The sequence below is a fragment of the Suncus etruscus genome, chromosome 12 (assembly GCF_024139225.1).
Source record: "Suncus etruscus isolate mSunEtr1 chromosome 12, mSunEtr1.pri.cur, whole genome shotgun sequence".
In the NCBI taxonomy this organism is placed as follows: domain Eukaryota; kingdom Metazoa; phylum Chordata; class Mammalia; order Eulipotyphla; family Soricidae; genus Suncus; species Suncus etruscus.
The window spans coordinates 12567678-12581714 of record NC_064859.1 but is presented as its reverse complement, the minus strand read 5'-3'; the positions used below and the strand labels follow the sequence as shown (position 1 = coordinate 12581714).

At 43.1% G+C, this 14037-nt stretch overlaps 1 protein-coding gene across 1 annotated transcript in view; it reads left to right on the top strand.

Annotated features, from left to right (window-relative positions):
* Window positions 1–14037, top strand: part of STPG4 (sperm-tail PG-rich repeat containing 4) — a 46191-nt gene that overhangs the window by 8916 nt on the left and 23238 nt on the right. The window contains exons 3-7 of the mRNA XM_049785034.1: window positions 988–1024; window positions 5161–5171; window positions 9488–9503; window positions 12674–12698; window positions 13185–13239. Of these exons, the coding sequence (XP_049640991.1) occupies window positions 988–1024; window positions 5161–5171; window positions 9488–9503; window positions 12674–12698; window positions 13185–13239 (144 nt within the window). The remainder of the gene's footprint in view (window positions 1–987; window positions 1025–5160; window positions 5172–9487; window positions 9504–12673; window positions 12699–13184; window positions 13240–14037) is intronic.

Below are 14037 nucleotides of genomic sequence, written 5' to 3'. Positions count from 1 at the left end.
AGGAGAAAAAAGACTGTATTTAAAGTGGACTGATTTTCTGAAAATGACCTTTGGCTTGAATTTGGATTTCGACTTTGGAAATTTCGAACTGAACTTTTAGTTTAAATCACTTGGAACTCTGAACATCCAAAGTGCTCCCAGAGGGGAAAAAAGGCAGCGGTGAAGCCCCTGCGGCAAAAAGCTCCAAGCGGCAAGCTCCAAGCAGCTCGGCTCGGCTGGGATCTCGGCTGGAATCGGCTTGGCTGGGCTCAGTTTGGCCCGGAAAAGCGAAAAACCTGGAATCCACCCTCCAGCGAACCGGCAGCGGGCAGCAAAACCGGCAACCTCATGGTCTACAAAACCGTCTACGGGGCCTGAAACTATAAAAGAGAGCCACGTGGTGAGATCAGCGTGGAACAAACCAACATCTGAACTTTAAAAGTTTACAAAAGCCACATGGTGAGATCAGCGTGGGACAAATTAATCTAAACTATGGTTTTAGGTGTAGAAAATTAGTGGGTAGTAATATTTTACTCATAGTTGGTAATGGGATAAGTTTTAATTAGTTAGTGGTTAAAAAATAAAAATATAAGGGAGGTAGTACAAATTAGCCCATTTTAACATCTAATTTCTAACCACCTGCATCTTTGTCTTAGTCATTTTCTTTATGATTTAAATGTGTTTTGTTGTCTTTCAAAGTTAATATTTTCAATTGCAAAATGTTTTACTGTGTATTTTAATGTACTTAGCCTGTTTTTAAAATGTATGTTATGCATGTATGCTAAAGTACTTGTGTATAGAAAATATATAGGAACATTGAAGTTCCCCCAATATAGTTTAAAAATATAGGAACATGAAAGTTCCAAAATAGTGCTTGGTAAAAAAGCATTAATAGAATTTTAGGTTACAGGTGTAAAGTATATTTTGCAAATGATATGTTTTTGAAAAGGGCTGGTATATTAATTTTCACTCTATTACGTTGGTGCATAAAAATATTAAGAAAAGGAGGAAATGTTGGTGTACCTAGCTAAAACCCTGAAGTTGGGTGCAAAGACCCTAAGACCCACCCATATCTGGGAGGGGTCTTGGGAACCGGATAATAGGTGTAACTACCTGCAAGACCTCCCATTTCTGGGAGGGGTCTGGAAAAGGATAGATAAACCTCTGAGCCAGGGGATTCGGGCCTTTTGCCGTTTCTCTCTTGGCCCGGCTTGGCTTCCTGGCTTTTGGATCTTTGGGCCGCATGGAGCCCAAAGGGAAGATGGCTAACAGGAGATAAGATGCAGGGCTAGCAAAATATAGCTGAATGCTTAAAAGGTTGACATAGGCCACACACCTGTGGTGGCTAGGGCATAAATAAAGATGATTCTTCCTGAAGCCTGCGTGTGAGTGATTTCACCTGGGCCTGGAACTCGCCGGCTGCATGGAGGTTGCAGAGCCATGTGGGCTGGATGGCATCATCCACCATCCAGCCCCATCGTTAATTATTTAATGCAACACACACCCACACACAAAAATCATAAAATTATTCGTATCATGACTCTGACCAAATGTTAAAGCTCAGTACCTTTGTACCTCTCTATACATGCACACCACACAAATGCACACATGTACACTTGAAAAACATGTGTGATTTAGGGAAACATATTTTCTTACAAAATCCAGTAGAAGGTATGAATCATTTTCTGTATGCCATCAGAGTTTAGTACTAAGAAAGATTGCTTTTGCTATCAAACATTTTCCTTTCTTTATTTTCCCTGTTATTTTATTTTTATTTTTTTTTAATTTATTAAAAGAAGGGGCCAGAGGGGTGGCACAAGTGTTAGGGCATTTGCTTTGCATGCGCTAACTTAGGACGAGCTGCAGTTCCATCCCCCAACATCCCATATGGTCCCCCAAGCCAGGAGCGATTTCTGAACACATAGCCAGGAGTAACCTCTGAGCATCACTGGGTGTGGCTCCAAAACAAAAATAAACAAACAAAAAAACATATAAAAGAAAATGTATCACATAGTTGTCATAACTGATCATAATACATTTGTTTCAGGATAACAAAAAGTGAAGTTATTTTAGAAAATAGAAAGAAAATAAAGAATTAAAAAAAAGATGGAAAAATAAGGGAGAGTGTATTAGTTATATTTGTGAAAATTATTGTATCACCAATAAAGTCATTAATACAATAGCCGGAGGTTTAGTATGCTCCCCCCACTTTTTTTCTTCCTTTATTTTTCTTTAGAGATGGGGGATACACTAAAAAAAATATGTGCATGGAGCCAGAGCAGTGGCTCAAGTGGTAAGGCATCTGCCTTGCACACTCTAACCTAGGATGGACAGCAGTTTAATCCCCTGGCATCCCATATAGTCCCCCAAGCCAGGAGCAATTTCTGAGTGCATAGCCAGGAGTAATCCCTGAGCATCACCGGGTGTGGCCCAAAACAACAACAAGAACAAAAAAGATGTAAGTGTGTGTGTGTGTGTGTGTGTGTGTGTGTGTGTGTGTGTGGCAGATGTCGTTTGCATAGCACAGCAAAATATGGAAGGAATTGGAAAGAAAGTCTTTTGGTCTAAAAAAAAAAAAACAGAGAGATCTTACCCCTGAAGTATTTTGGCATAAGACCAACTCAAGGCTCCAGGCATACTAGGTTGTCCAATCCCATAGTCATTATCAGTGGTCAGCTCTTCACCATCACAGTTGTTGCTGTCAGGTAACTGTAGTTATAGATCCTGGTTTCTGTATAGGTCCTATGTTGAAGTCCAGGTGGTGTGTAGTGTCTTCTGGTTCTGTTTCACCGTCAGTTAGCATTGCAGAGAATCCTGTCTTAAAAGCAGACCGGTATTGTTGTACGGTTGTCGGGATAACATAAGAACTGTCTTTGGAGTAAGTTAGTGCCATGGCGGTAGTGAAGCCTTCATTGGTAGAATTTATGTTCCCTGTGCTGAGGAAGGAAACCATGTTTGTTTCCATAGGTGATATCCATGTTTCATGGGTCAATGTCCAATCAACTGGAGTCTAAGCCAAATCAAAATGCCAAGTGTTTAGGGTCCAAGTGTAAGGTCCCACTGCAGTATAAAAAATTTTGTGTTCCTATCTCTAGTAGATAAGAACTTGTTTGCATCTGTTAACTTTTCCCATTTTAATGTGCCTATGCAAAAAGGGACAATGCCACAGGGAATTACTAGTGCATATTGGGGTCTGAGGTATCCAGACCAACAGTTCCCAGATCCTTTTACTTACATGAACTCTGAACAGAGTTTTGTCTACTAGTATTCTGTAGTGAACAGATCCCAAGGATGGGGAAGATATTCGATAGTGGTTATGCCTCTTAAAGGAGTGCATCTAAAAGAAATATTCAAAGGAAATATATAACCTATATATAATTTGGTTTTGTGGCATCTAGGGAAAATGGCTCCCAACAGTCCCATATCAGGAAGTTTCCTCAAGCAGGGTGTTTCTTAGGAACAAAATCTGGTAGCAAGCAAAAGTCCATGGTAAAGGAAGAGGGGCCACCAAGAGCAAATCAATAGCAGCATATTGTCGGTTTCTTTTCATACTGAGAATCTATCTTTTCACTTTGGGAGCTGGTTGGCATCTGGCTGGGCTGGGGAGAATATTCTGCTTTGTGAGGAGTTAAGGACTGAGTGTAGAAAAAAAAGGATTAAATGTGGAGAAATAACACGAAGGACTTGAAAAGGGCTTGAAAAAGTGGTTAGCAAAAAAAAAAAAGGGAGGGAGGAAAAGTTATCTATAATAGAGGGGAGAATGCTATACTACATATTAGACTAACATTGGTATGGTTACACATATACTCATGCACTTACATCGGCAGCCAGAGGATAGATTCGTGGGTTTCATTTGAAAAGCTTTCCCAGATGATATGGGACAGAACACTTAATTAAAGAAAAGAAGGGAAAAAGGAAAAAAAAGAAGGAGGAGGGAGATCTGGGAAACTGGTGGTGGAAATCTTGCACTGGTGAAGGGGGGTGTTCTTTACATGACTGTAATCATACAACTATAATCATATTTGTAATCACAGTGTTTAAGTAAAGATAATTATAAAAAATAAACAAAAAACGTAAAGTAAAGCTGGCAAGTCTACTGTACAAGGTGTTTTTTTTTTATTAATCCCCCTTTTTTTATTCCTTTTAGGCCAATCATGTTTGATAAGGGTGAACTAGACTGAGGAAAGACTTCATAGCTTAAGTTGTGTGTGGAGCATTCTTTAGCACAGTCATAGTTTTCAAGTCTAAATAACCAAGGGACATGGTAATGAGCATTGTATGGGGAGACTATACCATGAAATTGATATTTTATCTATTACAGATGAACATTAGACAGTCATTGGTATGGTGAACATATATACTCATGCAATTCTAATGCAACTCATGGGTTACAGTTAAAAAAATAAAAACAGACCCAGTGAAATGAGACATAAAATTTAAAAAATGGGGAGGGAGGAAGAGAGAGAGGGGAGAGAGAGAGGGAGAGAGGGAGAGAGAAAGAGAAAGAGAGAGAGAGGGAGAGAGGGAGAGAGAAGAAATGATTATAGCCAGCAAAGGTTTTACTCCTGGCTATGCACTCAGAAATCACTCCTGGCTTGGGGGACCATATAGGACTTTGGGAGATCCAACCGAGGTTTGTCCTAGGCTAGCGCAGGCAAGGCAGACGACTTAACCTTTGCACCACCACTCTGGCCCCATGGTGAGGGTAATCTTGACTTCACTGGGGAAAGGCTACCTGGAATAGATTGTGTATAGAGCATTTGAGCAAATATGTGATATGGTAATGAGCATTGTATAGGGAGTATACACCATATATTATTATCCAGCGGGTTTTGCACATCCTGTTACCTGTAATTATGAGCATTATGGTATAATGGTAACTAAAAACAGGTAAAAAGGGACTGATGAGAAGGAGGGAAAAGTTCTTTGGTAAGGCTGCCTATGATATCCAGTCCTGCCTGGTGGGTAGGTCACTGACTAGTGTTCTATAGGGAAGATTTACAGTGGGGGGACTTGGCCCTCTCTGGGATCCCTTGGCAGAATTCCCATAACTTGTAAAGTCTTTGGACTTTCATCTCACTGGACTTGGTGTCTGGCCCTGCCCTGGTTTCTGAGATGCTGCCTTTGGGTGTGTCTGGATAGCATGAGGTGCCAAGGCTAATCTCTCGGGTGTTTCTGAAGGTCCTGGGAGGGTCAGACCTTGTGACCGTGGCGTTGTCTCAGGTGTTGTTTCAGGCTGTGTGTGGAAGGGAAGGTGCTTCTGACTTCGAAATATGGAATGAGACCAGAGATGCGATAACAAACATGGCAGGAAATGTCAGGGGAAATTCAGTGTGGCCTAGAGTGAGGCGGGGAAACTCCCTGGATCAAGTGGGACTCGAGCCTGACCTTAACTAGCACATGACTGTTACTTTCCCCTACACCATGTCTCTCCTCTGTGATTTCCTTCTTCAGCTTTCTTTCAGTTAATACCCACAAAAACTGAAGTGAATTAGTGTCCTTTGTTTTTTGTGAGGCATCGGAAGTGGAGAGCTACTATTCTTACTAAGGGCTCCTGAGCCCCAAATCAGGGTAACCTTGCTTCAGAATGAAGACTAGCAGGTATTGGGTTGGGGAGAATCCAACCTTGGATGGGCAGGACATTTTCCAAAGACCTAGTGGAAGCAGAGTGATGGCCTGACCTTTGTTACTTAGAACTTGGGCCTTCATATTACCCCTTTATAGAAAAGTGAGTCAGAAGGTGAAAACCCTGTTGCTACTTTGAGGCCCCAAGGAAACAGAGCAGTTGGCGGTTGGACCAAAGGCAGAGAGGTGTGGCAATGAAGGTGGGCAGGAAACATGCCAAGCAGGATGAGCATCTGGCCATGTTACTGTCACAGCTCTGAGCAGGATGAATGTCCCCTGGGCAAAGCTTATCTGGTGCGCTTCAATAAATGAGTACAAGTACCAGATTATACTCAGACTTTCCTGGCCTGTGATCAGTGGCCGTGTCGCATGTGAAGTTTGTTATTCTGGAAAAACCCTCTTCCTCTTTCTCCACCTCACAAACTCCCCTTCCCACCTCTCTCCTTTCTTTTAAGATGTCGAAGCTTAGGTCAGCCCACAATTGAACTGAAGGAGCATGGGAGATTGGCATCAGGCTTTGTTTAAGACTTTAAAAGCCAAAAGACAGGGCAGGAGAGAGAATAAAGTGAGTAAGGTGTTTCCTTGGCATGCAGCTGAGCCAGGTTCAATCCTGGGCATCCGATATGGTGCTCTGAGCATTGCCAGGGATAATCTTGAGTACAGAGCGAGGAGTAAGTTCTGAGCACTACCAGGGGTGTGTGTGTGTGTGTGTGTGTGTGTGTGTGTGTGTGTGTGTGTGTGTGTGTGTGTGTGAGAGAGAGAGAGAGGGATGGGGGAGGGAGGGAGAGAGTGAGAGGGAGGAAGGGAGGGAGGAGGAAGAGATGAGAGAGAAGGAAGGGAAAGAAGGAGAGAGAGCAAAAGAATTTGATTTGCTTAAAGGGCTATCCTTTTATCCCCTTCTCTTCTCTCTCCTCTATCCCTACCTCCCACAAAGAAGATTAAACTCTACATATTGGAATCATGATGTTTCCATGATATTCTGTTTTAAACATATATGACGAGATTAAAAGAGTAGAGACAAAATGAATACTTTGTATTCATTTATTTCCCTTAAATTCACTCTATTCTGGTGTGGTTTTTTTTTGTTTGTTTTTTTTGTTTTGGTTTTTTTTTTTTTTTTTTTGTGGTTTTTGGGTCACACCCGGCAGTGCTCAGGGGTTACTCCTGGCTTCATGCTCAGAAATTGCTCCTGGCAGGCACGGGGGACCATATGGGACGCCGGGATTCGAACCGATGACCTTCTGCATGAAAGGCAAACACCTTACCTCCATGCTATCTCTCCGGCCCCCTATTCTGGTGTTTTGATGGCAGCACTGTTCAACAAAAATTTGCATTTAAGTTAGATAGCATACATTACTCTTGCTTATTTGGGGGGGGGGTGGTCACACCCAGCAGCGCTCAGGGGTTCCTCCTGGCTCTACACTCAGAAATTGCTCCTGGCAGGCTCAGGGGACCATACGGGATGCTGGGATTCGAAGCACCGACCTTCTGCACGAAAGGCAAATGCCTTACCTCCATACTATCTCTCCGGCCCCTATTCTTGCTTATTAAGAAACAGCATTCTCGGTTTCAGAGGTAGGGCATTTGCCTTGCATGCAGAAGGACGGTGGTTCGAATCCCAGTATCCCATATGGTCCCCCGAGCCTGCCGGGAGTGATTTCTGAGCATAGAGCCAGTAGTAACCCCTGAGCTTGTAGGGTGTGACCCAAAAACCAAAACAAACAAACCAAAAAAGAAACAACATTTTCATGCTTCACACCTTTATATTTTTGTTTTGGGACCATCCTTAACTGTGCTCAAGGTTTACTTCTGACTCAGTGCTGGATAATCAAACCTGGCAGGAATCCAGGGACTGTGTGGATGCCAAGAACCAAATAAGGGTTGGTCACATACAAGATGAGTGCCCTCCGTGCTTTAGCTCTAGAATATTCACCTATTTATATTCACATTTTTTTTTTTTACTCAGTGCTGCTTTGATTTGTAATAAGGATTTTCCTTTCTTTGCTATGTTTCCTTTTCGTTTGGGGGCCACACTCAGTGATGCTTAGGACTTATACCTGGTTTAGTGCTCAGGGATCTTTCCTGGTGGGCTCAAAGGATGCAAGGGGATACCAGAGATCAAACCTGGGTCAACTGTGTGCAAGGTCAGCACACACCCCAGTCCCAAGATATGACTATTTTTGTTTTGTTTTTGGACCACACTTGGTGATGCTCAGGGGTTGTTCCTGGCTATGCATTCAGAAATCGCTTCTGGCTTGGAGGACCATATGGGACGCCAGGGGATCGAACTGCGATCCATCCAAGGTTAGCCAAGACAAATGCCCTACCACTGTGCCATTGCTCCAGCCCCAAAATTTGACTTTTTTGGGGGAGGGGGGTCACACCCGGCACCCAGCAGCGCTCAGGGGTCACTCCTGGCTCTATACAGAAATCATTCCTGGCAGGCTCAGGGGACCATATCTTTCTGCATGCAAGGCAAATCCCCCAGGATTTGACTATTTTTAACAACTTTATTCTGAAACATGTAACTAGGGAATCCAAATCAGAGAATCTGGGGATCTTGTAGATCTGGGCTTAGAGTTGAGTGTATGCACACATATCTTGCTCTTTCCAATGAGGGTTTTTTTTTTTTTCCTCATCAGAGAAATCATCCTTTTAATTTCAGCTTTTAGAGTGTATGTCCAAGCTTGGGGCATTTCTCTCCAAATCTGTGCTTTTATCTTCTTCTCCCACCCTCCATATCAGATCCTTCTACAAACAGGGTTTATTTCTATTATCAGTGGGTACTTTTAGCTCCTCTGTCCCTCTTGTTTTTGTTTCTGTTTTTGGCAGGCTTGGGGGACTATATGTGATGCCAGGATTCGAACCACCATCCTTCTGCATGCAAGGCAAATGCCTTACCTCCATGCTATCTCTCTGGCCCCAGGAATAATTTTTTTTTCTGGTAAACTGGCAGCGCTCAGGGGTTACTCCTGGCTCTATGCTCAGAAATCACTCCTGGCAGGCTCAGGGGACCATATGGAATGGCAGGATTCGAACCACCGATCTTCTGCATGAAAGGCAAATGCCTTACCTCCATGTTATCTCTTCTGGCCTGTTTTTTTTTAAACTCTTTGCCATAGACACTCACTTCCGAGTTGCTTTTTTGGGGGGGCCACACCCAGTGGTGCTCAGGGGTTACTCCTGGCTGTCTGCTCAGAAATAGCTCCTGGCAGGGACACCGGGATTTGAACCAACCACCTTTGGTCCTGGATCGGCTGCTTGCAAAGCAAACGCTGCTGTGCTATCTCTCTGGGCCCCTGAGTTGTTTTTTTTTTAGACCATCCCAATCCCCAATAAACCCAGTTGCATGCACCCCACCCCTTCCTTAATCTCACTGACTCATTCTAGTGGCTCTTTTTCTACTTTCCCTAATCTGTAACTCAACCACCCACTCACCTGGTCAACGCCCAACTTCCTGACATTCCTTCCTTTACACAGTTTAAATTCCACAGTTAGTGATGAGCATCAATCCTAGCACACACCCTCAATTCCCTCTCCACAGACGGCTCATCTCATTTGTTTGCCAAGGCCACAGCCTAGGTTAGATCCAACTCTCCTGAACTCTGGACCAGCACTCAAAGGGTGGGATGACTGATCACATGGTAGATTCTTTACGTCCCTCAGGCCTACCTGGATGTTCCACTTGATTCACTGTCTCCTCTGATGGGCACAGTTAGTTCCTCTCTCTTTCCCCTCCTTTTTGTTTTTTTCTTTTGATTTTTGGGTCACACCCAGTGGCACTCAGGGGTCACTTCTGGCTCTGTGCTCAGAAATCGCTCCTGCAAGCTTAGAGGACAGTATGGAATGCCGAGTATGCTGTCCCAGGTCAGCTATGTGCAAGGCAAATGCCCTACCCTGTGCTATAGCTCTAGTTCCTGGCCCCTCTTTTTAAAGCCTCTTTGTGGGCCAGAGCCGGAGTGATAGCACAGTGGTAGGGCATTTGCCTTGCACATGGCTGACCCGGGACAGACCCGGTTCCATCTCTAGCATTCTATATGGTCACCCAAGCTTGTAGGAGCGATTTCTGGTACAGAGCCAAGAATGACCCTTGAGCACCGCCAGGTGTGACCAAAAAGTCCCCCCCAAATCCTCTTTTGCACTTTGCACCCTTTTTCTCAGACCCCCTTCTTCTTGTGGGTGTCCCTGTCCCTATACTTACCCAATTGGTGAACACAGTCATCTCTGGAAGTTGCATGCCTCATATTCCAGAAGCCTAGGACTGTTGACATTGGGGGCAGGAGGTTTCCTTATGGTGCGGGCTGCCCCATGCTTCCTAGTCTGTCTATCAGCAGCATTCTGGGGTCACTGGATGGCATCACCTGGTTAGCTACTGGGTTCCGTTAGCACCTCCAACTGGGCTCAGAAGCTCTTCTGGCTGAGGACTGGCCATCTGACATGAGTGGGACCCCAGTGAATGCTCTCAGTGGGGCAGGTCTCAGGAGTGACCCCTTTCCTAACCCTATTGATTCTATTGTTGACTTTGGTTTGGGTATTTAGATCTGACCTTTTATTTTTCACTCATTGCTCCTGAGATCACTTGGCCCCTGGCTCCCATTCACGTTTTTTTTTCTTTTCTTTTCTTTTCTCAATCTGTAGAAAGACATAGAAATATGAGGCAGAACAAAATGATTCCAGTTCTACAGTTCTATGAAAAAGGCAGGAGTCCTTATCTAGAAGATATAAATAAAATTAAAAGAAAAAAAAGGGGGTCAAATGTGGCAAGGTTTTTGATTGTTTTATTTTGTTATGTTTTGTTTGTTTTTTTTCATAGACACAGTAAACGTTGGGGAAATTATAAAGGAAATTCCCTTGGCCTAAGAGATACAGGGTTTCTCCACCCATGAAGCATATTGTCATAAGACAGGAGGTATTATATTTTTAAAGCTGATTTGAATGTCCATGTGGGTGAGGGGGAGCTGTTGGCTTCAGGAAGTCTCTTCCAAGGGTTTTGTAATCCAATTTCTCCTGCGGCTTGGAAAGTTCTGGTTCTGGCTCTTCCAGTTCCTTCCTGCTCTCCATCTTGCCTGACTACGCTCACTTTCCCTGCTCACTTGGTTCCAGCACTGTCTGCCTGCCTGCACCTCTGGGCTCATCTCCAGAAAACTCTGTTCGCCTAGGTTGTCCGCAGAAAGTTCCAGAATGGGGAGAGAGGCTCTTTCTCCTCAGAGCCAACCTTCTTCTGTGCAGCTCTGAGATATCTCTCACTTCCTTTATTGGTTCTTTTTTTTTTTGGTTTTTGGTTTTTGTGTCTCACCTGGTGGCACTCAGGGGTTTCTCCTGGCTTTGAGCTCAAAAATTGCTCCTGGCAGGCACGGACCATCTGGGATGTTGGGATTCGAACCACGGTCTGTCCTAGCTAAAGTGCTTGCAAGATAAAAGCCCTGCCTCTGTGCTATCTCTCTCCCCCCCCTTTTATTGGTTCTAAAGACACTGTTTTTGTTTGTTTTGGGGCCACACCCTGCTTGCTCAAGGGCTGTTTCTGGCTCTGGTGGGTTCCGGGACAATATGGGATGGTGGGGATTGAACCCACTCAACAGCAAGGCTGCTATGCTATTGCTCCAACCCTGAAGTTTTGTGTTTTCTTTCTTTTTTTTTTTTTTCCGGTTTTTGGGCCACACCCAGTGATGCTCAAGGGTTTCTCCTGGCTATGCGCTCAGAAATGGCTCCTGGCCTGGGGGATGCTATAGGACACCAGGATTCAAACCACCATCTATCCTGGATCAGCTGCATCAAGGCAAACGCCCTACTGCTGTGCTATCGCTCCAGCCACAACTTTTGTGTTCTAAATGACATCTGGCCTCCATCACCATTGCTGACTGCATCTCCAATGACAGTCCCAGAAGCCTACCTGGAGCCTAGATTGCAGCCGAGCAGCTCATCCAGGTTTAAGCAGTTCCGCTCCGAGATGCTCATGAATGGGAAGCTGCCTGCATTTCTTCTCAAGGCTCAGTTAAGCAATGCATGATTGTATCAATCACATCTCCTTATTTTGCTTTGAGGTCACATCCAACTATGCTCAGGGTTTACTCCTAGCTCTGCACTCAGGAATTACTGTTGGCGGGGAGTGGGGGACTCTGTGGGGGTGTCAGGGATTGAACCTGGGACAGCCATGTGTAAGGCAAGACCCAAGGTCACATATCCTTTATCCAGAAACGTGATCTGTCAAGGAACACTCGAATTTTCCTTCATCTGTTAGTGATGCTGCAGTGAATTCTAAGGGGCACATACCTCTTCCAGACAGTATTTTGTTTCAGGTTATACCCCAAAATAAGATTATTGAGTCAAATGTTAGTTCTGTTGGAGTATAGTGCACTTATTGTTGGTCATAACTAGTGATACTTGGAGGACCATAGGTAGTGCAGGAATTTGAACAATTGTCAAGGCCATACCTTCATGCAAGACAAGTATCCTCCATCTGGTCTCAATATCCTCCATCCTCTGGTCCCTACCTTCTTGCACATCTGTAATCTGTAATAATATAACATAACGTAATTTAATAACATGTGTAACATAACAACATATAACACAATAATATAATATATAATATGATACAATATAATAATATAATATAAATAATTATAATATTCTGAATTCTAGCTTACATAATAGAACTGTTTAAAGGCTTTCCTGTTCTCTCTTGCTGGCCAGGATCAGGTCTGATCTATACCATATTCCCTGGCAGACACTGCACATTCTTACTTAGCAGTGTGGGATTGACTTATTGAATCCAGTGCCTTTTAAAATACACTCAGTTATACAGCATGTTTCTGTGCATCTTCTCAATGGGAACACACTCACACTCACATCAGTGTGAATTCACATGAGTTGAATTATTTTGTTTCTGGACCTTTGAAAATATATCTTTGCTATTATTATGTAGATGCTGCAGCATATATTGTTGTACTGTCATAATGCTATGACTGTTAATGAACAACAGTTAATGATGTCAAGTCAAATGAAGGTTACTCTGTGTTAATCTATTATCTATGTCCTTTATCTTCTCCTTAGTTGGAATATGAACCTCAAGTTCCAACTCCCAAGTATGAGACCAGGTATATACTTCACTTGCTTTAACCAACTTTACTCATGCTTTCCTTTTTTTGTTTTGTTTTGTTCTATTTTGGGATCACAGCTAGTAATGCTCAACATTTACGACTTGCCGAGTGCTTAGAAATTAATCCTGCTGGTGCTCAGGAAACCATCTGCAATGCCAGGGTTTGAACCTAGATTGGGGATGTGGAAGGGAAGCCTCTTACCTGCTCTATTATCTTGCCAGCTTTTCTGTTTGCATACTTAATGATCAGTACTAATGGCTTTAAAAAGTTATTGATGAGGGTCAGAGAGGTGCAGGGGTACAAGGGTCAAGTCATTGCCTTGAGTGCAACTGTCCTGGCTTGATTTCCAGAACCAGGTAAGCCCTCCCCTTCCAAAACCATATTTTATGCTCATAATATTCAGATTAGCATTTTACAATTCTTAATAAAAGGTAGACATTGTAAAATAGACTTATTTGAAAATCATATCTTTTTTTTTTATAGGGATTTTGTGTTTCGTTCTGCAGTGCAAAGATTCCCAACAGGTTACTTTATTCCTGTAAGTAAATCATAGACATTAACTCATGATGTATTTTATGTTTAAAATATACAATGAAGGGGCCAGAGAGATACCACGGTAATAGGGCATTTGCCTTGCACACAGATGACCCCAAGCCTGCCAGGAGCAATTTCTGAGCCAGGAGTAGCCCCTGAGCACCTCCAAGTGTGGCCCCAAAGTCAAGGATGGATAGATAGATAGATAGATAGATAGATAGATAGATAGATAGATAGATAGATATACACACATATATAAATACAATGATGCATCATATATTAACATTAACATTTTTCTCATCATAGTAGATAGAATGATGTTTTGCTTTACTTTTGTGCCACACCCAGCGACACTCAGAGCTTACTTGTTTCTGTACTCAGGGATCACTTCTGGAAGACTCAGTGGGCCCTATGAGAAGCTGGGGATCAAACCCAGGTTAGCCATGTGCAAGGCAGATGCCCTATCTGCTGTACTATTACTCTGGCCTCATTAAAAAATGATGAATGAAACTGATTAAGACATATATAAAAATGACAAATGGAACTGATTGAGACATATCTGAAGATTTACTTGAAATGTCAATGGAAGTAACCCATTTGAGGCAGTTTATTATAAGATAACAGGGACAAACTAAATCTTTACCTCTATTTTTGTCATTGAAGTCATCCTCTCTTTAGAACTCCCTGTCTCCTCATCTTCCTTGGATTATTATTGATTGTTTGATGGTGCTCACATACTATTCCTGAGTTGGTGATCAGAGGAACTTCTGGTGCCAGGAATAAAACCTGGATCAAAGAATAA